This window comes from Ixodes scapularis, unplaced genomic scaffold (assembly GCF_016920785.2).
Source record: "Ixodes scapularis isolate PalLabHiFi unplaced genomic scaffold, ASM1692078v2 PGA_scaffold1__304_contigs__length_218370807, whole genome shotgun sequence".
NCBI classification, from domain to species: domain Eukaryota; kingdom Metazoa; phylum Arthropoda; class Arachnida; order Ixodida; family Ixodidae; genus Ixodes; species Ixodes scapularis.
The window spans coordinates 76,046,362-76,071,227 of NW_024609846.1; the positions used below are offsets into that span (position 1 = coordinate 76,046,362).

General features: G+C 47.5%; 1 protein-coding gene across 1 annotated transcript; it reads left to right on the forward strand.

Annotated features, from left to right (window-relative positions):
- Positions 1-914: 914 nt before the first annotated feature.
- Positions 915-4,859, forward strand: LOC8043083 (cytochrome P450 2U1). Its single transcript, XM_040210604.3, has 4 exons — positions 915-1,059; positions 2,274-2,532; positions 2,710-2,900; positions 4,678-4,859. Exons 1-4 carry the CDS (start codon positions 915-917, stop codon positions 4,857-4,859), a joined length of 777 nt encoding a protein of 258 aa, XP_040066538.3.
- The last annotated feature ends 20,007 nt before the right edge of the window (positions 4,860-24,866 follow it).

Consider the following 24,866-nt stretch of genomic DNA (forward strand, 5'->3'; position numbering starts at 1 on the left):
CCACGTGTAGATTTGATGGAAAAAAATAAGAAAAGAAGAATCTAGTTATCTTTACGCACGTGCTTCTACTTTGTGACTGAACACTTACATCTTAGTATCTAGAAGCACTATCTCTGTTGCGTTTTTTTTTTTTTTTTTTTCTGCGCACGCTTTTTAATCGTGTAAATCCAACGTGAAACAACAATACACGCGGAGGGCACTTCGTTTGCTTCCTATCTTGATTTGCGCCCCTACTCCGGCGTGGTGTAAACAGTGGAGGCAAAATTTACTGTTGTTTGCGCGGGGTTTGTTTCTGGCTTGCCGTGTACGTACTGAACTATGTCCAAGGACTCCATGAACCCGGCGCAACCGTCAACGAACAAGCAATGTGCTGGTGCTACCAAGGATAGGGATATTGATGAGAACAAAAAACTAGCGTGAACGGCGCACAGAGAGTATTTTGTTGTAGTGAAGTGGGTCGCTAACAATTTGACCGCAATATGCAAACTTTGCAACAAGGAGTACTCCGACAACAAGTCTTCGTGTTAAAATCAGAGAAACAACGTTTAGTTGAATTTTGGACTTTATTATTTTTATAATGTTAACTAATTTTCCAGCTAAACTACAAAGTTCGAATTTACCGCTATGGTGACAATCTGACTGATTCGTGTCTATATTTTCTTTCTTTCAGACAATAGTTTTTCCTAACTTTTTCTGTGTGTTACTTTTTCGCTACTTTTTTCTGAAATTAACTGTAACTGTAACGAGTTACTTTTTAAAAGTAACTTAGCCAAGACTGTAACTAAGGAAGACTACGAAACGGTCTGTCAATAAAGCATGTATTGCTGCTAAGCATTCGTGACATAAAAGGCATGTTGGAAATTTTAATCTTTGACGGCCAAAGTTTTAATTCGTGTATTGGTCATCTATGGTTAATGGTGTTGCTGTTTTTTTTTTTTTTCAGTGAACGGGTGAAAGAGAACCAGGATACCTTGGAAGAGGGCACGACTCGCAACTTTATTGACGGTTATCTGAAGCAAATTAAGGAGCACAAAAACGACTCCAATACACACTTTCGGGGTAAGCGCGCCTCGCACATTCCGATTCAAGCGTAATTATTCATTTCAAGGATGGTGCAAGCGAGTAATTACGAAATTCAAGTAAGTGTGCGGTCACAGTAAACCTAGGTGTGGTTTTCAATGCCTTTCCAAGTATATGAACGTATAATGAGGGACAAAACTGATTTGCATGCTATATGAAATAGAGATTAACTGTGTTTTATAAAACTAACAAAACAAATCCTTAGTAATATGAATAGTGTTCTTAGCGCAAAGAACACAAGCCAAGTGCTGCACAGATCTTGGGGTATGTTAATCATTTGTACTCCGAATTAATTTCAGTTACGTTTATAACAAAATAACTGCGCATTCGGATTGAGTTTGGCAAAGAATTTATGAATTCCGTACTATCTATATTTTTAAATAGCTAATTTTTTTTTAACGTAGACCTATCATTAGCATCATTTGATACTGAGTATCTTTTTCAATAAGCATTCATAATAAACCTGAGACGAAGGAAAAATAAAAAAAAACGGACAGTACAACGAAGTCTCTAACACAGCTTGAAAATTTATTTAACAACCATCGTCTTATATACACGTCACCGACCTCCAAAACAGTTCAAAAGACCTCCTCGCCCACTTTACACAGTACCCTCACCCTCAACATAAACCGAACAACGCACACAAAGCAAACACGCCCAAAACACAAAGGGACGCTAACTCGAAAAGGGAAAGCAGGAACTTCCGCACTTGACAAGGTCAGACCGAACCAAACATCACTTATAAATTCTTTTGTTCCCCTATCAAAAAACAACCAGTTCCGGCGTCCCTTTGTGTTTTGGGCGTGTTTGCTTTGTGTGCGTTGTTCGGTTTATGTTGAGGGTGAGGGTACTGTGTAAAGTGGGCGAGGAGGTCTTTTGAACTGTTTTGGAGGTTGGTGACGTGTATATAAGACGATGGTTGTTCAATAAATTTTCAAGCTGTGTTAGAGACTTCGTTGTACTGTCCGTTTTTTTTATTTTTTCTTCGTCTCAGGTTTATTAATGATACCATTCATCAGCTCGCCTGTGTTTTTTACCTTTCTTCACTAAACTTTTCAATACGCGTTTGTTTTGTTTTTTTGCGCCGGCACGCATGGTTTTTTTATGTCGTTTTTTTCGTAGATTACATTTGCAGAGAGGAATAGTTAAATACAAATACAAAAAGCTTTGCTTTCACCCCCCCCCCCCCCTAGAGCGCCATCTACTAGGCTGTGCCTTGGATTTCTTTACGGGTGGCGTGTCTACACCGCCTTATGCGGCACATTGGATTCTGCTCGTCTGTGCCCAGAACCCTGACACGGTGCAGTCGAGGATCCATGCGGAAATCGACCGCACCGTTGGTCGCAACAGACAGCCCGCTTGGAAGGACCGGTTGGAGATGCCCTTCACCACGGCCAGCATGTGGGAGATACTGCGATGGAGAACGGAGAGTTCGCTCGGGATACCCAGAGGGTACACCTTTCCTAATCCCATCAATACGTGCACGAAGAGTGTTACGTTAGCCTAACACAAGATAAAAGTTTTTATAACTTTTTGATGTAGACCAATGTCTGTCTTTATTGGCATTATCAAATGGCCTTAAAAAGTAAACGATAAAAACATATTTGTATCACTGACTTTATTTTACAGAGTAAAAGAAGACATAATCCTTGGCGGGTTCAATATTCCTAAAGGCACCGTGGTCTTACCAAACACCAACGGAATGAAACGCAATCCCGATCTCTGGAAACGACCCGATCACTTTGATCCTACCAGATTTCTAACACCAGATGGCACTGAACTTATTAAAAAGCCAGAATACCACCTTCCTTTTTCATTCGGTAAGCAAACCAAATCATTACGTGGTATATTACGACTAGTTTACCGTTATATGCATTTCATTAATGGCCACACTTTTAGACAAGTGGCGTAGTTGTGTGTAGTGTTCTTTGTCAACCCAAACCTTTTTTCCACGCGATAGGAATGCTGGCAGTATCTGTGTTTTTATTAGGAACCGTGGGGTTGCCCCCACGCCATATATGGCCATGCATGTGCTGGGCATGTGTTAAGGACTCTTGTGCGGTCATTGATGAATTGGCTGAAAACTAAAAAAATTCCCCCAATTAAGGTGGTAAACCGTTTTTGCTTTCCAAAGGTTGTTCTAAAACACAAAACGCGAATAGCCAGAAAGGGGCCGTTTAACAGTTTTATCCACTCACTAGCCAGGCAGCTCAATTGTGGTTGCGAAGCTGGTCACCAGCATTCACTTCGACAAACACATTTGTAACAACTCAAAAAAAAGGGGGAGGGGGGAGGCTAGTTTGTTATCAATTATCGCGCACGTATTCCACATTTATTGGGAATTCGAGGCATATTAAATAAATTATAACCTATTAGCAGTGGCATAATTTGCTAACATATGACAGAACCAAAAAAGAAGAACGCGCATCTGGATTTCATTGTTGACTATTGTCCATGGAAAAATAAAAAAATAATCACCGTAAAACAACCGGAGATTTGGAAGAAGCTTAGCTGTTACTACTGATGTTCTAGAGCTTTTGCCCTAAAACGCAACGCTCGCAAAGCTTATGTATTCGCTCATCCTCACCTCGGTTGAACGGTGTCGCAAGTTTTGACATAGCCTGAACACGATTCTGATACTGTGCTCATGTTGTGATTCTACCAGATATCAACATCAAGATGAGCGCTCATGCAGAAGATGTTGATCTTTAATCTTTCCGCCCCGTTGTAATCTTCGTGAAATTATCAGCAGTCGCTGTTGATTTCGCCAGTGATTCCGCCTAAAACCAACAGCGAACGTTTATTAACACTAAGCACCGCCAAAAGCAAATACAGAGGAAGTGACGCAACAACCTGTATATGGCGCAACGTTTCTTTTTTTATGGTGTTTGGCATCATTTTGCATTTAAAATCGATGTGCAGTTACCGGCGATATGAGCTGGAATGCCCGAGTGGCCATCGGGTTGTATAGAACACGCAAAGTAGCGGGCAACGATCGAAGCGGGCGAAGCGTCAGAACGGCAGTGGTGGTTTTCAAATATGTAAACCCAACCCTAGCGCCCCATGCCTCCACCCTCTACAACGCACACATCGTATAGTACACCGACTGAATGATTCCAATCGCACCCTTGCCGGTTTCGATCTGGATGAGCATCGTACAGGCGTGCGATCGTGTATCATTACTGCGTGGTGCACGTTAAAGACACCAGTCTAAAGGTTATACTGCGCTGGCTAAATTTCTCATCTACAGCTAGGAGACTCCTTGCCCGTTCAGGCAGACCAAGTTCTAGGCTGTATAAACACGCACACAACCCAATATTTTTTTGTGGTTTTCTGTACTGCCTGATCAACGCTCGTGCCTTCTAGCTCCTATCGCTGGCCACTGTAGCACCACTAGCAACTAGTCCGCCTATCTATTTTATACCAGTAAGAGTATAAAGATGGCATTATTCTTTTACCTGATTTTGATTCCTCACAGTTAGAAAGTGGTCAGAGACCTGTAGTCCTAGCCAAAGGGTGTTACTTCAAGCGAGCTCCGTTCAACCCCCCTACGTTATTTATTCTCCGGTCTCAGGGTACCTTTTCGCATTCCTCCAGGTAAAAGAATGTGTCCTGCGGAGTCGTTGGCTAACGTGCAGATATTTCTGTACACGACCTGCCTGCTGCAGAAGTACAGCGTCCATCCCGAAGAAGGCCGACAGCTGCCCTGCCTGGATCCCCTCGTCACAAGGGGACATTACGCAGATAATCAGAAGTTGCGATTTGTCCCTCGAGAGTGAATGAACGCGATCTTGTATCAGCGTCTTCAAATGAGCCGAATATAAATATATTGTTGCACCAGATAAAATGTCACTGATAACACAATTAAATGCAAAGGTGAAAGCGAGCTGGACAAGAATGACGGAAATAATCTTTGGAGAAGGAAAGCAAGAGAGACAAAGGACGAGCACAAACCTCCAAACACAGTTAGGTGACTGGCGCGCGACTGAAAGATATCCGCCTGGTCCTGGTATCAAACCAGCAGACATGCACACGTTACCCCCCAAAAGTAGCTAATAAAAATAATAGTCTATTTTTACTTCCCATGAACCATGGTGGAGCAAAGGGCAAAAGCCTCAAAGGAGGCTTGACAAGCTCTCGGCCCCGTACATCGGCATTGCAGCAAAAAAAAAAATAAAAAAAAAGAAAATATATATATGTATGTGTGTGTGTGTGTGTGTGTCTGTGCACGAGATTACAAAACAGTTATTAATCACCTAAACAGACGGCATGCAAAGTCGTATACACTCGAAAAAAAAGTGAGCGCCCCCCCTCGTCATCGTGCGTTTTGACGGCTGTAACTACCCCACAGGCTTACTTAACAACCCACTGGGCTCGAGCCATTGAGAGTTACCACCCTGTTGGCAGGTGACAAGCATGGGGTAGTCACGTTTTATAAACTCTTGAATTCAACATTCAAGTGCATGCAGTCGTTCAATAGTAAAAGTCACTTCAAAAATCTCAAAAAGTACTTGAAACTTGTTTTCTTTGTGCTTGGTTATCATTTATTCAAATTTGAACCGGTCGAAACAAGCGTGTGGCTCAGTTCGCCTAAACTGGCAAAAAACAAACAAGTACAGGCAACCTTGGTAGGCACCTGCTAAAACCCGAGGCAGATAAAAAGTATCGCGGTTGTCCTTTTTGGTTCCGTCGCGGGTTTTACCATGTACAGCAGTAAACAGCTGGCAGCTGGCGTCGTGCTCGAGGAATTTAACCAAATCTCTAGAAAAGCACAGGAAGCTACGCACAGGCGTGAGTTGACTTGAATGTTCGCCGGACGAGATACTCTCGTCGTCTTTTATTGTGCGGTTCAGTAAAGAGCGTGCTCTCAATAAAGGTGTGATCGGTCAGTTCTGCGTGCAGATCAGTTGCAACTGGCCTCCTCGGTTCCGCCGAACTTGCGCGCCTGTCGTACCCAATTTTTTTGCTTTCAAGTGCAGTGAAGTATGAAGCATTGAACACTACGACTGAGGCCGGACAGGACGAACGTACACAGATATCTGCGATCATGTCCGTGTATTTCACTATTTCATTGTCTCGAGGTACATGATTCGCCTTCTCTGGTTCATTTGGCACATTTCATCGAGCATACTCGATAAAAAAATGCTTCAAACAAGGCCGGTTCAGACACTAGCGTTTGACAGCGTTGCGTCGAGAACCGAAAGCCACTCACCGGCACGTCTGTGCTTCGTATCAAGCGTGGAATCCAATTCAAGGAATCATCTTGGCACGCGATATAGGCAGCAGGGATGTCCTGATTTCTTGCTGCCGCAACGCAGTCAGACGCACGCAGTCAAACACTACTGTCTCAACCAGGATTTAGATAATTTAGCATACGTATTTCGCGTTCGTTGCAGGTGAAGGCACGGGCCCGAAAGCAGCAATTCTGCACTGTCCTCTTGGCGCGAGCGCGAGCGCATAGAACGGATATTTAGCGAAAAGAAGAAAACTGAAATAACGCTTCGGGGAGGACTAGAGCCACTCGATATGGCAGCGTAGCTGCCAGAGTAGCGCCACGCTTTTCCCTGTGCCGCCTCTGACCGCGATTGGTCACACGCGGTACCATAGCAACGAGCTGAGCTGGCTCGGTTTCCGTAGCAACCGAGTGACGACTCGTCACGTGACCTCTCAAAAGCCGTGATGTCAGCGGTAAGATGGCAGCGCCCAGAGCTGGTGGATGCGAGTTTGTTCGGAGCGCTGAGGTCGTGATGTGCCTCAGCTGGCCGACGATTTAGGGCTTCTTCGTGCTCTCTGACGTAGGTATAACGTGAAGATCTGAAAGAGTGATACTTTATACCCTTTCTGTGCAAGATCGCTCTGGATATTAGTACCTGCGCAACAGCATTAGTAATATCGCCTTAGCGGTGCTCGGGTTTCCGGATGTGTTTGAGGATCGATAGGACATTTAGCATGCAATTTTCGCATTCTCTTAGCTTGATTTGAACGTTGGAGTGTCTGAGAATCGATGCGAAATCTATGCGTCGCATGTTGGGCCTTGGGAACTAATCAACCAGGCAACCTGGGTTCAATCCCCACCCCTGCCCGTTTGGATCTGTATGAGCATCGTACCGGCCTGCGGTTGTGTATCATTACTGCGTGGTGCACGTTAAAGACCTATGGAATTCAGGCTAGCGGTTATACTGCATTGGCTAAATTGCTCATCTACAGCGAGTGACTCGTCGCAACTGTGAAAATGGCTGGCCAACTACACGCACGCTGTATAAATATTCACACAACTCCCAAGCATACTAATCAGCGATCTTACGATATGCGCAGCGCAAGTTCGTCTGCTTCTTTTGCAGGGGTTGTGGTGACGTCAGAACGCCGAGCTCTGATTGGTTCTGAATAAAAAATAGCGGGTAGGCCTCAAGGCAGCTTGCTTTTAGGTATACCCATTAGCCTTCAATCGGGGCCACTCAGATCTCGGCGTTCTGACGTCACCACAACCCCTGCAAAAGAAGCAGACGAACTTGCGCTCCACATAGCTTTTAGGATAAAATTTTCACATTTTTCCAGCTTCCTTTGAAAGTCTGAATTTCTGAGAATCATAACGAAAGGTATACGGCGCGTGTAGGGCCTAGCGGAAATTGTCTCAGCCCTGGGTTACCGAATAATCACAGCATTTTTTAGCGAGGAAGCTCCTGCGATCTTTAACTTTTTTTTCTAATCGCCAATTTTAGGAATTGGCAGTTCTGAAGATTTTGATATAACTTGCTTTCGTTGCAATAGCTTGCAACTGATCGCAGTGTTTTTTGGTTTGTTTTTCAAGTGAAAAACTGGCGTTTGTTCAAGCGACGTATATGAAATGTCCTGCTATATAACAATGCATCAACACATACTATTAAACTTAGATGCTGTTCGTCTTTGTAATTAACAAGTTACAGACGTATTTATTTCTTACGAGTTTAATATTTATTTTCTGTAGCTATGAACGTTTTGCGCTCCTTAATGTCACTGTGCTATGACGTTATCATCATGTGTGTATGGTTCTAAATATCCTGTTTACAATGCCTACAAAGGCCAAAATGACGTCAGCCGACCCCAACTCACGCGTTGAACACGAAAACGGCGTCGCTCGAATGTATGCGCTCGTCAGCAATCAATTCGTACATGGGTATTTGAATTCGCTTTCCTGGCCAATGAGTGTCCTGACAAAACTTATCATCACTTGCGAATGCCAAGTTCTACGGTGTGCTTAAAAATCACGGTGAAAGCTCGGGGTCATCGCACCGGTGCCCTAGCATGTCACGACTGCGTGATTTCACAGTTCTCTTTTGAGTTTTGGATTACAGGTAAGGAAGAAAAAGTTTAAAAATGATTTTGTGGCCCCTTTAACAAGGATATGTGTGCTACACCAGATAAAAAATTTTACTTTTTGAATGCCGGTAAACTTTCGAACGACCATTTGGCCTGTCGGCAAGAACACCTCATATCCGGCATCCGTCTCTATGGCGTCAACAATTCCCTAGAGACCACCATGCCGTCCTTCTTGGTTGAACCCCGTCGACGTCGTTCCTCACCAGTTGGTGAGAAAATGTCATCTTGAAGGGATGATCGGGTTTTGGAAGAAGTATGATGCAAATCATATACTCGCTCACTATGGGGCAGTCGAGCAGCAGTCATGTCCCGAGCCAGTCGTCCTGTCATGGCCGGCGTAATCGGATTTTGTTCCATCGGAGCGAAGTCCGAAAGTACTAGGACGGTACGTTTGTCCCACGAAGCGGCCGCCCTCCCGGCGGCGCCAAAAACCACTCGCCTTGTTCATGCACGTACGATACCATAACAGCTCTCGTCGCCCGACGGTCCCCGGGCTGCAAATCGTCTCACTTTTCAGAAAAAGCAGGCACCGTTGCTTCAGAGGTTCTTGCCGTACCGCGATGCCAAGCGTCTTATACAACGAGGTAGAGGGGCTTAGAGTGATAAACCGGAAGTTCGGAAGTGGCACCCCCCCGATTGCCGCCATATTTTACGCAAATGTGACCACTCGTCACGTGACCTCCCAAGAGCCGTGACGTCACAGGTAAGATGGCAGCGCCCAGAGCTGGCGGATGCGAGTTTGTTCGGTGCGCGGTAGCCGTGATGTGCAGCTGCTTTCCGACGACTTCGGGGCTTCTTCGTGCTCGCTGACGCAGGTATAATGTGAAAATATGAAGGAATGAGACTTTATACCGTTTTTGCGCAAGATCGCTCTGGATCATCTGGATATTAACGCCTGTGAGACAGCATCAGCTCTGCATCGCCGTACCGGTGCTTGGATTCCGGGATGTGTCCGAGGATCGATAGAACTTTGAGTGCTTTTAACATGAAATTTTCGCATTCTCTTAGCTTTGTTTGAACGTTGAAATATCTGAGAATCTACGCGAAATGTATGCGTCGCGTTAGGGCCTAAGGGAAGTTGTTTCAGCCCTCCGTCACCGAACAACTATAGCAACTTTTAGCGAGGAAGCTCCTGCGATTTTAACCTTTTGTGCTAATCCACGATTCTACATTCGATCGCTTTTCTTCCTTTTTTTGTGTGTGTGTGTGAGTGCGAAGTGCACCCTTATTTTCAGCTACGAGGTTGGCGTTTTATTGAGTATGGGCAAGAATAAATCGTTGCAGGCACCTGCTTCAAAGCTATTCGACTTGCTGCAAGAACAACTGTTTTGGTGCATGCATAGATTAACTGCGCATTTTTTCTGTTTTGTAGGATTTATTGCAGCTATACTCTTTTCCATCAAGAGTGCATTGTATTAGTCGGTCAATTATTTAATTGTTCTAATTACCTGGATAAGATGATTCATATTTGTGTTCATCCCTTGCCTGGAGAGCAGTCTTGTTGAAAAATGTTGACTACCATTCCTTTCGGTCTCTTCAATAGACTCATTTTAAAAGTGTGGGCTGTCTATACTTCGCATCACCGTAACTTGGAAAAGGCCAACCGCCACAGCCCCCTCGAGCCAATCAGAGAGACGGAGCGAAGGTGTGTGACAAATCTGTGCAGACGAGCACTCTGGTGATATGCTGTCATGTGCCTCTCTCCAATGTGTGTATTGACTCACCGAGACCGTAGCCTTTGCCGTCTGCCAAATTCTAGTGAAACAAATTACAGTAGCTACTACTGTAATTACCCCAGGCTTTCATACTTTGGGTATTTGTTCGACAAGAATGTTATGTCCGCCATCCCTGTGAATTCGGCTCAGCACCTATTGGACTCGAATGCTGCATTGGCGTTCGACGTGAACTGGGGCCCATTCGTGTGCTTTGCGCCGAAAAAAATGGTGACGGTTGTGTTGCTTGATAAGGTTCTGCAAAGGGTCTATTGTGTCATACATATAGGAAGTGTCATGCTATATAACAATGCATCAACACATACTATTAAACTATATGCTCAGAGGTGTGTTTGTTTTTCCAATTAACAAGTTACAGCAGTGTGCTTTAATGCTATTATCATGTGTGTAGTTTTAAGTATCCTCTCTGCAGTGCCTACGAAGGCCCCTGGAAGGAATAAATTAATAAATAACATTTTCACATTACTGGAGTTGGTTTTCGGATGCACCTCATGTTCAGGAAAGGTTGAACGAGTGCAGCCCCTTGCAAGAAGTCTGCCAGTCTGGTATGACCCCTTAATTAATATTGAAGGGTCAGAGAAGCGAGTGTCCTCGTAAGGTCCAGAGCGTGCAATGGACACAATTCTCGGTGTGTAGACTCTCAAGGCATGAAGGCAAGCGGAAATATGTTTATCTGGTTAGTGTATCAAATATGTTTATTTCCACTTGATTACATAATTATTGATTCTTTGTAAATGGTTCCATAACGAGTTCTTTCTGCAACAGTCTCGTGTCAGGCGTTCAGTCGTAGTACCTGTGGACCTTGTTGTCGGATGACGCTCCTGGCACGTCGGTGTTCAGTTTGGTCGAGTGGCAACTTTGACCGACTGATGCTGTCTCGTAATCATACGTCATGTGCACTGAAGCTGCAGGGCTGGCTTCTAATCCGAAAATTTTCCTGGTAGTTTTCGGCATCAATGTAGCAAGCTCGGGCATGTATTGCGTACGTGGCTGTGCCTTTTGCTGTACCGTTGACTTGAAAGCTGGCAACAATTTTTGTTTGCTATCCAAGTCTGGTGATGCTTGCAGTTCACTTTTGAGAGCAACCAACCATTCTATTCCTTCAAGTCACTCAGGGGCATTCTCCCTCAAAGTTGGAAATTGTGTGCTTCGTGGAGTGGACACAGAAAATTGGTGTCAGCAAATTTTTAGGTATTGTCCTTGGACGACAACCGACACCAAATCCACCGTCACTGCATCGCCGCTCACCTGCTTTGTCGTGCTTACCTCTTGTTGAGGTGATGGACATGAGGAGCTTTGGGGTAATCAGGGATAGAGAATCTTCGATTCAGCACCTTCGGCATCAGGGACAAAGGTCGCCGAAGGTAATCCTTAATCTCCTGTGGTCGCACCTCGAGACGTAATCGAGGGTCGTTTGGCACGAACCCTCGCCGACCAATTCATTGGTACGGGCTGCTTTGGTAGACATGGTCGGCTTCATGCAGTGGTAGCAAAGTGGTTTTCAATCGCACATTCGCATCACCTACGTTTTCCTCGGTGTACTTTGTTGAGCACAGTCTTACACACGATGTCGGGAATGCTTCGGCGTTAGAGTGTCTCATTGAATTGGCATTGAATACTAAGGGGCAGCCGGTGGCAGTCGTCGTGCCATTGTGGCGTAAGTTGCCCTTGGTTTGTCAGATGCCGCTTCGCTCGCAGAAGTCTCGATTGAAATACCTGTCAACCTTGTTCCGAAACAATCTCGGCAATCAAAATAAAAGCCGGGCAACTGATGGCAGGAAGTAGCTTCCTGATCTCCTCCCAGACAACGTCGTGGGTGATGTCGTGGATGCCTGGGAGGCTGGCGTCGAAGTAGTAGCTGGACAACTCGAGTGTCGAGACGCCGGGAAGTTGTTCATAGCGGCAGGCTCGGGCATGCAGTGCACATTCCATGTTGGAATCCTCAGTGATATGAACACTTCGACTGTTGTTGGGGGGTTGCGGACAAGGCTGCCGAAGGCGTTGTCCATCACGTGAGGCGCATGGGATTCTTAGCTTCTTGCCTTCTGTAGCATCAAGGTCGGCGTGGGCGTGGGCGCTCGATCAAGCGCAAAACATCCTCCACGAGTGCGGTGGCGCTCTCATTGGGGCAGTGTCCTGGACAGAATCAAGAATGCGGCTCTCTTTCGTTGATGTTGGCTGACGGATGCGCGCTTCAGCTTGATCTTGCAAACTTCCCATGACGTTAAGGAGGGTCCATGGTTCTCAGACCAGCGCCGGCAGTTGCTTCCACGAGAAGTATAGGTTCTGCAGGAGCTGGTTGTCTGTCCACCCAATGTGGCGGGCGACACTGTCATATTGTTCAATCCAGTCCTTGACCTCTTCATACAACTTGCGTGAAAAAGCGTCGGAGTGTGATTTGCGACGGGCATGCAAACAATGGTGGGAGGGGACATGGTTTGCTGCTACAGGTTTATCATTGTTGGCTTAGTCAGCTTCGGATTTTCTGACAGGAGACCGAATTCCGGTGGTTTTTCCTGGTAGCAGCAACTGGCTCGGATTTCAGGTGCTTCGTGGTGTATTTCCGAGGTTACTCCTTGTGGTACTCGGTCGTCTTGCGGTTGTTCTGCCAGGCTCGGGTCAGGACTTTGCCTACAGCTCGACAGGGGTATAAGACGCAGGATAGTCCGCCAGCCGTGTCCCATTATCGGGTAACTCGGCTGAAGAGCCGCCGGGTTCACACAGAGTGAAGGGCTACGGGTAAAGTGCCCAGCACCTCCACCTGAACATACAATTACAGCTGAGCATGACCTGCAGTGTCCCAGAATAGTGAATATTGATAGAAGATAGGACTGGAACAAGGATGCGTGAAAGTATAACAAAACTAGCAAAAGAGAATCTATCCTGACCACTGAAGAAGCTGCATTGCTTTAGTGGCATTCTGTCCGAATAAATCCTCTCCTTCGGGGTTTGGCGACTGCCGTGGGCGAACTCAACTGAAATGGATGTGGGACCACTTTTCTGGTAATGAGCCACTGCAGACTGTTGCCACAAAGCGGCGTGAGCTGGGTACGTAACACGCTCGGTGAAATGTCCGGACAGCTTCCAATTCGCGTAACGAGTGTGGATGAAACGTTTGTGTTGACGAAACGTGCGACAGACCAGCGGGATCAATACCAACTGCAACACCTGTGCTCCGTGAAAGTGCACGTCTACGCCGGAACAATTTCGGAAGCAGCACAGCATCACCTAAAGCATGGCACAGGAACTACCAGCTTGAAGGCAGCTCTTCGGTGCGCCGCACACCTGTGCTCCGTGAAAGTGCACTTCTACGCCGGAACAATTTGTAAGCAGCACAGCATCATTCAGCAGGGCACGGGAACTACCAGCTTCAAGGCAGCCTTCCGGTGCGCCGCACAACCGAAGTGAGCCCTCGGTCATTTGATCGAAGCTGCACCGCGATTGCACACCGCCAAGCACGACTCACGCAATTTCCGTCGCTAAACTGTGTATCCAAATATATTGCACACGCTTCACTGCAAACCTCGAAGATTCCGATGGTCAACGAGAGCACAGAAACATCGCCTTAAATTTTATCCTAGCGGTATCCGAATCAATCCGAGGTCCGAGCAACGTAGGTCAGATTGTCTCTTCCGTGGCAATATCCCGGTCGGTCACCAACGAAATGCACACCGTTTCTCCGTATTTTCACGTTATACCTACGTCAAACACCACGCTGAACTCTGAACTCGCTTTCGACCGGCCTCATATGACGGCTTCCGCGTCTGAAATGAACTCGCCGAGACGAACGACAACCAACAAAGCATCCGACAAGCTCCGGCCCAGCTGGGGCCAGCCGCTTCATGGGCGCTGCCATCTTTCCTGTGACGTCACGTATTTGGTTTGGTCATGTGACGTGTGGTCAAATTTGCGTACAATGGCAGCCTCCTTATGGGGGTCACTTTCGAGTGCAGACCGGAACCCCGGTTTATCGCTCTAAGCCCCTCTACCTCGTTGGTCTTATACCACTTTTCAATGAACGAATGGAGATATCAACTAGACTATACAGAGGTTGCCGCCCGGCGTCGCTAAAAGCTCGGTTACCATGGCAACCTCCCAGGCCCAAAATGGAGACCACTATCAGCGCTTCTGACGTCGTGCATCTAGATCATTTTGCGTCGTGTCGCTACTCTGGCAGCTACGCTGCCATATAGAGTGGCTCTAGGGAGGACCGGCGGACGGGCTTCGCTAAAATCACCTGCGCGTGCTCAGTGTACTCAACGTGTACACAACCGCCGCTAAAGTCAGTCTGGATATATAAAAAGAGAAAAGAAAATGCATCAGTGTGTTCAGAAAGTTGTGATTGCAGAAATTAGTTTCGATAATTGATACAATTAATTAAACAGGCTTCTGTATACTTGAAGTGTAGGCAAGCGAGAAAACGAAACTGTTCAAAATGTGACGTGTAGCAACTATTCAAATTTATTTATAACCTGCAGTTCACTTTTGCAACGGCCCTACATTAGAGATACGAGCGCTTTCCTAAGGGCAGTAGAGGAAAAGAATATATACGGCTAAATCTTGCACAGTCTTTTCGTATTTATGCAAAATATGACAGTGGTCACCATCCTAATCGGTCACATAAAATACAGCAGTATATAAGCTGGTGGTGTCGACTACCAGCTTATATAGCTGGTAGTCGAAAAAGCTGGACACATATCCTTGGAATCATCAGAAGAACGGCTACAAAATCATGGGGTGCCAACGAAAATACACTAAGAACGTTAATACATGCCTTCTTAGTGTCTAAGGCAATCTACGGGTACAACTACGCCACACTCACTAAGACACAACAGGAGAAAATCAAATGCCTGATGAGGAAAGCCCAGAGAGTCGTAACGGGCCTCCCGAACCACGCAAGATTAGAAAAGGTCAGGAAATGGGCGCTCCTCAACGACATCGAGGACATTGCCCGGGAAGGCGCTGTTTCGCAAATAATAAGGCTTCACGGAACAAAAGCAGGGAGGGTCATCCTAACCAAGCTTAGAAAAATCAACCTGCAGATGGAGGAGCCCGAGGAACCCCTACCACCGTGGGAAACCTCTCTGCCACAAGAAGGAAAACCACCGCCCAACGCAGTGAGGGAAACAGCAAGCACGAGGCACCAAAATAGAATTCAAGCGCTTAAGGACCCCAACAAGGAAGTGATATACACTGACGCAACTGTTACAAGGGAGAATCGTGCAGCCTGTGCCTGGTATAACATCACCACGGAGAAAACAGGCAGAGCAATTCTGCCTGAAAAGACAACCGTCAGAGACGCAGGAATAGAAGCGATAGCCAAGACAATTAAGGACCATCAAGGAAACACCGGAAGAAAATATTACATTTTCTCGGACTCGAGGGAAGCCATCCAGGAGTACAGGAGCCCAGCCACAACACTGAAAACGGTGCAAGAAACAAGTAAATACATCGATGAAGCCAAGAAAGCTGGCACGAGCTTTACGCTTGAGTGGGTCCCAGGGCATGCGGGGATCCAGGGCCACGACAGGGCGGAGCGGGAAGCGAAGGCGGCGCTCATACACCATTATAGCACCCTTAGTCAACTTCCCGCGGTAGACTCCATCGATTCCACGGACCCCTACGATTACCCACCAGACATCGCAAAACAAGTAAATAAAGAAAAAAGGAAAAAAAGGCTGGAAGCTCTAAGGCCAATACCCCCCGCCCTTCCAAATATGAGACTCAGCAGATGGCAAAGAGTATGTCTGAGAAGAATCATCTCGGAAGCTGCGAACACGCCTGAAACTCTCCACAGGAAAGGCATTATTAAATCTAGTGAATGCACATCCTGCGGGTTTACTGGACCAGCAGGACTAGAACACCTCATTTGGGACTGCCCAACATGGGAGAGGGCAAGAGCAAGGCACATCAAGCAAAACAAAATCAAGGACTTTGGGGACTGGTGCCAACCAGTCTTTAACTTTGAAGAGTGCGATCGCAATAGAGGTCTAGTCAAGAGCCTACTAGACTTCATTGCGACGACAGGAATCAGAAAGTTCCTCTGACCTAGTTACCCCTTAATTTCCCTTTCCTGGAAGGCTATCGGCTTCAGCCACGTGACTTTCTTTCTAATAAAAACGATTTTTCTATCTATCTATCGACTACAACTGTGTATAGGAATGTAGAGTGTCAATATGTGATGTTGTATCTTGTGCTGTTTCTGAATGCGTTGATGTATAAAATGCTGTGATGTCTGTATGTCGCGTATGAGTGGAGTGTGGTGTGGGATATGTGCATATGGCATTGTCTGGCGAGGTGTTCGGAGCATTTGCTGGTTTCTCTTTTTCTTTAGTTTGAGCGCTGTCCGTTGGGTGGCGCGTGTCGCCGCCCAATTCAAGGAGTAGCGCGTTTATGTATCTACTTATTTGAGTGAAAAACATGGAGGCGTTCCATGGCTCCACATACAGCCACAAAGGGTTCGGTCTGGTTCGGTTCTCGGCCTCTCGTCCAAATGGGATCAGTCCCATAGCCAGTTGAATGGGTGTTCCGTGCGGTGAATAGCGCCAAGTGCGTGCACAGACGCGGTGAGGATTACCAGGGACTTGAAAGTGGATAACGAATGCTAACAGGTGAGCAGGAGCGTTGAAGGATCGGAACCGACGCCGCTTAAATCGGTGATGCTTCGCCTCGCCGCTGTCAACCGAAAACGCCGGATCACTTGCGGCAAGCACAGCAAGCAGATGCTCTGTTCAATAAAGACATCATTCCATTTGTCGCTATTTTGTTTCCTTCTTTGAATGTTTTCTGGCCGCGAAGTAAATGCAGCCGGCCTCGCGAAAGCAATCGCAGACAAACCCCCTCGAATGCGCCCCCCCCCCCCCTCACATCGTCGCCCCTACTCGTATTAGGTGCGGTGCCGGTGCTCCGAGGCGCGTTTCGGAGTGCTTTGTGCGCACGGAAGGCAGCGAACGGGCGTACGCACTTGAGAATCGTATTTTAACAAAAAGCAGTCCAGCTCGCTAGGCCTTACTCGTATTGCTCCACTGTCGCTTGCCAGCCGCCATGTTGCTTTTGGCGGTGCTCACTGTGATTACCTGCTGATTGCGTGCCGTGTGACTGCCCATGGGGTTGTTAGTATAACGAAGGGGGGGGGGGGGGGGTACCGATATCTGTGACGGCTTCTGACGACCCCAAGTGTAGTACCCTACGACAACCCTTTTGTTGAGAGTGTAGCTGGCAGTATAGCTGGCATGCAAGGCATTCTTTCTCAGTCGTGGAGTAATTTTTTTTTCCGCCTTGGGCACTGTCCGACTTGCGTGGGCGTTAACTCGCTCGGTGCCTTCTTGCGCTTGAACCAGCACCGCGCCAAGTACAGTGTTACTTGTGTCCGTGTGAATTTCGGTTTCCGCATCCTGATCGAAATGTCCAAGAACAGGAGGAGTCTGCAGCCGTTCCTTAAGCTCGTTGAGCGCCTGCTGCTGCTCCTCGGCCCATTTGAACTTCTCGGCGTTCTTTGTAAAGATTGTGAGCGATGCGGAAATACTTGCGAAATCCCGAACGAAGCGCTGATAGTAGGCCCATAATCCAAGAAACCTTCTCATGGACTTCTTGTCTGTCGGCGCTGGAAATGCTGCGACGGCGCGAGTCTTCTCTGGGTCGGGGCGACCGCCTTCGTTACTAACCACGTGACCTATGAACTTCAGTTCGTCATAGGCGAACGGACACTTTGACGGCTTCAGGGTGAGTCCGGCGGTCCGTATGGCTCGGAGAACAGCTCGGAGTCGCCGCAAGTGCTCGTCGAAGTCGTTGGAAAACGCTACAACGTCGTCGAGGTACACGAGACAGCTCTGCCACTTCAGTACTGCCAGTACGGTGTCCATGACACACTAAAAAGTTGCTGGCGCCGTGCACAGTCCGAAGGGCATCACTTTGAACTCGTACAGTCCATCCGGCGTGACGAAAGCTGTCTTTTCTTGATCCCGTTCGTCGACTTCAATCTGCCAGTAGCCGCTCTTCAAGTTCATCGATGAAAAGTATCGAGAGTGCCGCAGCCGGTCTAACGGGCCGTCAATGCGAGGGAGTGGATACACGTCTTTTTCGTTACCGCGTTCAGCTGCCGGTAGTGCACGCAGAACCTAAGCGTTCCGTCCTTCTTCTTAAACAGTGCGACTGGGGAGGCCCACGGCCTGCTTGAAGGTTGGATTATGTAGTCGTTCAGCATCTCTTGAGCTTGCTCCTGGATTACCTCCCTAGCTTTCTTTAACGGAGTCTCTGTACGGCGATAGATGCACAGGGCGCGCGTCGTCCTCGGTAACGATTCGGTGCTTCGCAACGGCAGTTTGGCGCACCTCCAAGGACGTCGCAAAGCAGTCGTGGTATTCGGTGAGGAGGTTAATCAGCTGCCGTCGTTTCAGGCCCGGAACTTTAGGGTCGATGTCGAGCTGCGCTGGCGAGGATGCGTTAGTAATGGCGGCGATTTTGGCGGAGTTTCGCAGTTCCTCGCTGTGGCCAACGGCTACACCTTTCGTGAGGTGTTGCGTTTCATTTCGGAAGTTCGTCACAAGAACCAGAGTGCGGTCATCCTGAAGTTCAGCTACTCCTTTTGTGACGCCTATTTTTTTCCTAGAAGCAACTGGAGGCTTCCCTCGAGCAGAACTTCGCCGTAGAAAGCTTCGGTGACCCCGACGAGCACGAAAACACTCGACCGCGGCGGTAAGTTCACGTGGCTTGCGAGGACTCGGACCACGGATGATGTTGCTTTGGGTTCCTCCGGTGGTGAAACAGGTTTTCGTAGCGTCAACCTGTTTGCTCCGAGGTCGATGACGGCGCCATACTCACAGAGACAGTCCACTCCGAGGATAACGTCCCTCGCACAGTCTTGCAAAACGACGAACTTCACAGGGCACGTCTCACCGTGGATCCCGAAGCAAGCAGTGCATCTCCCGTCTGGTGTGATGAGGTGCCCACCGGCAGTTCGTATCTGAGGGCCTTCCCCCGGCGTTTTCACTTTCGTAGGCGGCGAAAGAACCTCCAACTCAAGTCTGAGTAGTCTGCTCCGGTGTCCACGAGTGCCGATGCGTCGTGGCCGTCGATAATAACATTTAGGTTGTTGGACACTAATGCAGGGGCGTCGTTGTGGTGCGTAGCGTCGGGAGAGTGGGAGCGCTCCGTCGTTCTTGGGGGCTCTTTACTTCGCTCGTCTTCGGCAACGCCACCTCCAGTCGTTGCCTCATTTAGTTTTCCCGGCGACCCAGGGGAGACAGGCTCTCCGACGGAGTCGTGGCACTGGTGACGCTGAACGTCTGGGTGACGGTGAGCGGGACTCACGGCGGAAAGGCGGCGTTGCAGATGGTGAACGTCAGAGGTACTCCTCGATGTCACGAGGGCGTTCGTGGTACCTTGGGCCCGGGTCGTTCGGGTGGAACCCGCGCAGCCCCAGTTGTCTGTAGTGGCATCGACGGTAAATGTGGCCGGCTTTCCCGCAATGTTAGCAGAACGGGCGTCGATCGGCCGTCCTCCACACGTCGGTCTTTCTTGGCGCAGCTTGTTCTGGGCGCACGTGCGCCCGATCTTCCTGGCGTCGGGAATACTGCGGCGCTGGAGGTTCACGTCGGGAATCGCCAAGTACGGACGCGGGATTGGTGGGGCTCGTCGGACCATTGCGGCGTAGCTTAGAGCGGGCTCCTCCGGTGCTGCTACGGTGGCAGCAGCCTCAGGTTGGATTGTCCGCTGAACTCCTTCGCGGACAGCTTCGGCTATTGACAGCGAAGCCGGTTGGTTGGCAGCAGGTAGGAGCTTCCTGAGCTCTTCTCGGACGACGTTGCCTAAACATCTCGCCAATTTTCAGTCAGGCTGGAGCCGTGGTGGAATCCCGATGGCGAGGCGGCAGCTACGCCGGGATGCCGCTGGTAGTGGGTCGCCCTTGCAAGTATGGCACGGTCCATGTTTCGTCGCCTCGGTGATGAATTCTTGAACAGTCGTCGGTGGGCTGCGTACGAGTTTACCGAAGATGTCGTCCTTCACGCCGCGCATCAGAATACGGAGCGTCTTTTCCTCGGTGGCCTGAGGGTCGGCGCGGGAGCTCAGGCGCAGGACGGCTTCTACGAAACTCGTGACGCTCTCATTGGGGCCCTGGGTCCTGGATTGGAGCAAGTCTTCGGCCCTCTCTCTTCGGTGTTGATTGGCGAATGTACGTGTCAGCTCGTTGTTGCAGAGCTCCCATGAAGCCAAGGAAGCTTCGTGGTCTTCGAACCAGCGCATTGCAGTTCCTTCAAGCGAAAAATAGAGGTTCTGCAGGCGCTGTTCGTCCTTCCACCCGTCGTGGCGAGCCACGCGCTCGTACTGGTTGATCCTGTCTTCAACGTCCTCGTAGACCTCGCCGAGGGAGGGAGTAGGCGTCCGCGGAGCGACGGGCAGGACGACGACGGGCGGCGTGGTCAGCGTTGGAATCTTCTTCTTCGGCTTCTGCAGAAGGGAACCGGATTCCGGGAGTTGGACCTTGGTACGGCGGCTTGCTCGGGTGTCGGCGTCTTCTTCGAAGGGTAGCCTTCCGGGGCTGAGCACCTCACTCGGCCGGAATATCTTCAGAGGGGCACGCTCCACGGGCATAAATGCGATACCCACCTCCACCAAAATGTCACGAATGATAATTGATGAGGAGATGATAACTGAAGAAACTAAACGTTTAATGGGGCGAACTTGTGCCCAAAACATAAACGGAAGAGAAAAAAACAGCAGAGCGTCGCGGGCGTCGATGTCGGCGAGACCGCCTAATCGAGCGCTGGTTGGAGACTGACTGCGGCTTGCCACGCCGAGCCCCTTTTGTACACGCGTGGGCTCCTCGAACAATCGGCGTAGAAGGTTCGAGCATGGAACAATCTAACCTCGAACATGCAAAAACGTTCTTGAATTTAACATAACAGAACAGTAAATTGCAAGAATGAATAAAAGACGCGCCGTGCCCAGGAATCGAACCCTAGCTCTTCCCGTGAAAGGCAAGAACAATAACCGTTAAACCACGGTCGCGCTTCTTTTTTTTGGTAGTTATTACATGAAAAAAGGACAGTAGAAACAATCAAGACACATTCTAACATAGTAATTTCTTATTTACATTCAAACTATCTGGTAATGGTCACAGGGAAATACAAAGAGGGCTATGGTAACATATTTCGAATAGGGTCACATCTCTAAAAGTCGGGAAGATGGACACATTTGTCAAGAAAGATATACCATTCTGGGCGTTTCTTGAGGTGATCGTACACATTAGGTATTTGTGACACGGCTGACACATTACCTACACATTACGCACATGTGACAGACAATAGCAAAGTGAAGCTCAAATACAAAAAGAATCCACAAATGTTGAGAACATAGTATTCAAACAACCAGAAAGAGAATGGACGTATGAGAACTTACCAGGAATCTTTAAAACAAAATTACAGAAGCATCGGATTAAACAAACACAAATGCAAAGACTAAGATACAAACCACAAAGCTAGTGGGATAAGGAGGTCAAAGAAGCCATATTCCGGCGCCCAGAGGCATCCAGGGAGCATAGGTGGGCAAAGAAAAGGGGAGCCTTGCCAGCTGAAGAAGCATAAAAATAGGAGAACTTCGAAGAGCGGAAAACGGAGACATCAGCTTTAATACATGCCAAAATCGGGAGTGCAAAAGCGCAGTAAATGACGGAAATAAATTAAAAAGAAAAGCAAGACGGGAACAAATTGTGGGGGCGCATTACAGCTCAGGGGAGAAAGACACAGGCTTTCCAATACATACTGACCACTCAGGAGGGGAAAAAATACAGGGATAAGAGCTACAGGAATATATTAGGCGGAAAATCAAAGAGGCTTTCTCCCAGCCTGAGCAATGGGGGACAGTGGATAGCACTGACAGCAGTGTAGAGGAGGAGCAGAATTCTGTAACAATGGAAGCGACCACGAAAGAATGGAATGAGGCAGAAAGTATGGTCCCAGCAGGTACACCAACAGGCCCAGACGACATACCCATGGAACTAATTAAGCCACTAGGAAAAACGAGCAAACTGCAGTTACGGTATGTGATTAATAAAATAATTCTGAGAGGAGAGGTTCAAAATGATTGGAAACTAAGTAAAATCAGACTAATCTATAAAGGCAAAGGAAACAAAGACAACATTAAGGCTTATCGCCCAATAACAGTAACTTATGTTATATAGAGATTAGTTATGCAGATAGTAAATCGGAGAATGGAGGAATGGGAAGAAGATATACGAATACTGGGTGAGCTCCAAAACGAATTCCGACGAGATATTAGACTGGAAGTAACTTATTCGTCGACATATAATGTATAGAAATAGGAATGAAGCACCAAACTTCTTCATAGTTAGCTTTTTTGGATATCAAGTGAGCGTACGATGAGGTGAGTCAGGAAAAACGCAGGAGTCAGCTGAAGGAGTATAACTTAGATGCAAATTTGGTTAGGATTTTTCAGCAGGTGCATACAGACAATGAGGCTGTTATAAATAACATGCTAAGCATAGACAACACAACCTACTGCAAAAAAAAAGAGGGCTCAATAAGGGCTGTTTACTTTCACCTCTCCTCTTCGTGATATATCCTAATGAAATGGAAAGAAATTAGAGCAGAGCAACTTAGGCTTTGATGTGAGTTATATGGAAGCAGGGATAAATGTAGTGCAGGTAATACCAGGACTGATATATGCGGACGACCTAGTACTTACGGCAGACAACCAGGATACGTTACTGGAACTAGCTGGAATATGTGGAGAGGAAGAGGACACCTTGGGCATGCGTTTTAGTAGCGACAAGTCTCGATTAATTGTGTTTAACAACAAAAAGAAGAAACCTCTTTGGATAAAGACATTGTAATAGACCACGTAGGAAAATACGAATATCTGGGAATCTGACTCAATCAGGAAGGAAAATATATAGATAACATGAGAATATAACTAGTAAAGTAAAAATATATTTATTTATTATGAAGCTCAAAGTACTAGGAATGTATAATAGATATGAAGTAGTGAGAGGTTTATGGAAAGGAGTGATGGTACCAGGACTGTTTCTTGGGCAATGGGGTACTGTGCATAAAATCAGGATTAGAAATTTGACAAAGAAGCGTAGGCAGATTGGCACTGTGAGTACATGGAAATACTCTAAATGAGGGAGTGCAGCGGGACATGGGCTGGTCGTCTTTTGAGAGTACAGAGGCAATTAGTAAGATGAAATTTGGACAAAGGTTGACCGAAATGGATGATAAGCGGTGGGCAAGGAAGGTATTCAAGTATTAATACATGAAAAGTTTAAGCACAAAATGCACAAACCGAACCCGAAAGCTTACATGTAGATATCTACACACTAGTGATGGGGCTGATCAGATCACTCAGTGGAAAAGTTAGTGAAAGAGGCGGAAAGAAAAATGTGGGAGGTAAGAATTTTTGGGAAAATCAGCTCTAACAATGTACACGACACAAATACAGTATATACGAAAGGAAAATGTCTTTGATTAGTTACTGGGAAGTTCTTTATTGTTTGAGGCGAGAACGCGAGTTTTGAGGACGATGACGTATAGGGCTAAAGTTTAGGAGACAGACACATTATGTGCTGACTGTCATAACGAAATCGAGACATTCGAGCACTTGGTTTTGAAGTGCATGGGGCTTCGCCCTGCCCTTTCTGAAGGGGTTAAAGATTTGCCCGGGGGCCTTGGTTTCGCTGGCGACGATGGAGGGACGGAAGAGAAAATGATGACATTAACAAAGAAAGGATCAGAAGATTGCTGGAAATTGCCTAGGAAAATTGGATGATGCCCAACTAACTAGCATAGCTGGGGACAGACGTGACAAAGAAAAATTGGAACTGCCTCCCGCGTGGTTAAGATAAGTTTAAAATAATATAAGTTTATTTGATTTCAGAAAAAACTCTCATACAATCTTTCCCGCTTAAGCGTAGATAAGGTTGTAAGTCTAAATAGACAAACATATATTTGCCACCACCGTTCCGGCCCGAAGTCTCACCCTGTCCCCTAGTGGGTCCGGTGCTGGGGTAGCGGCGACAAGGTTTTGCCGGAGGGAAGGCCCTCATATACGAACTACCGGCGACCCTCTCTCCTGGGAGAGTAGGCGGAGTGGGATCCTTCTTAGTTTTTACCCGGTCCCCCAAAGATCATACTGGTGATATCACACACTGCGTGGTGATAGTTAGGGGAAGAAAATTGTTTTAGAACGCTGGTTGGAATTATATGTTTGCCTGTTTAGACTTATGCTTGGTGCGCAAGCTATCGCCCCTTACAAGAGGTAACATCCACCCATCCAGTTTAATCTTTAATCCAAAGCCAAATTTTAGCTATTTGGCACTTTGAAGATTTTTTTGTTTTCAGGCTGTTCGCGCACATCACGAGTTCAGACATTGAAAAAAGGGACTTCGACCCGCAAAACCCGCCTGCTATTTCCTCGACTTCGTCCACAATCCAAGCACAGCTAGACGCTCCTTGCTGACTCAGAGGAGGATGCCCACGAACCTTCCTTCGAAGTGAACCCTTCCCGCATGAATACCTGCCCTGCTTTTCGGAATAGAGAGTCACTTAATTACTCCCCCCCCCCCCCTTCCCCCTCCCTCGTCGTTCGCTTTTGTCGCTATCGGAGTGGTGAGCTGCACTGGTGGACCATGGTGAAAGGAATTTGTTCGGTGCCAGCCGACCGCTGCTTCGTCGGTAACGG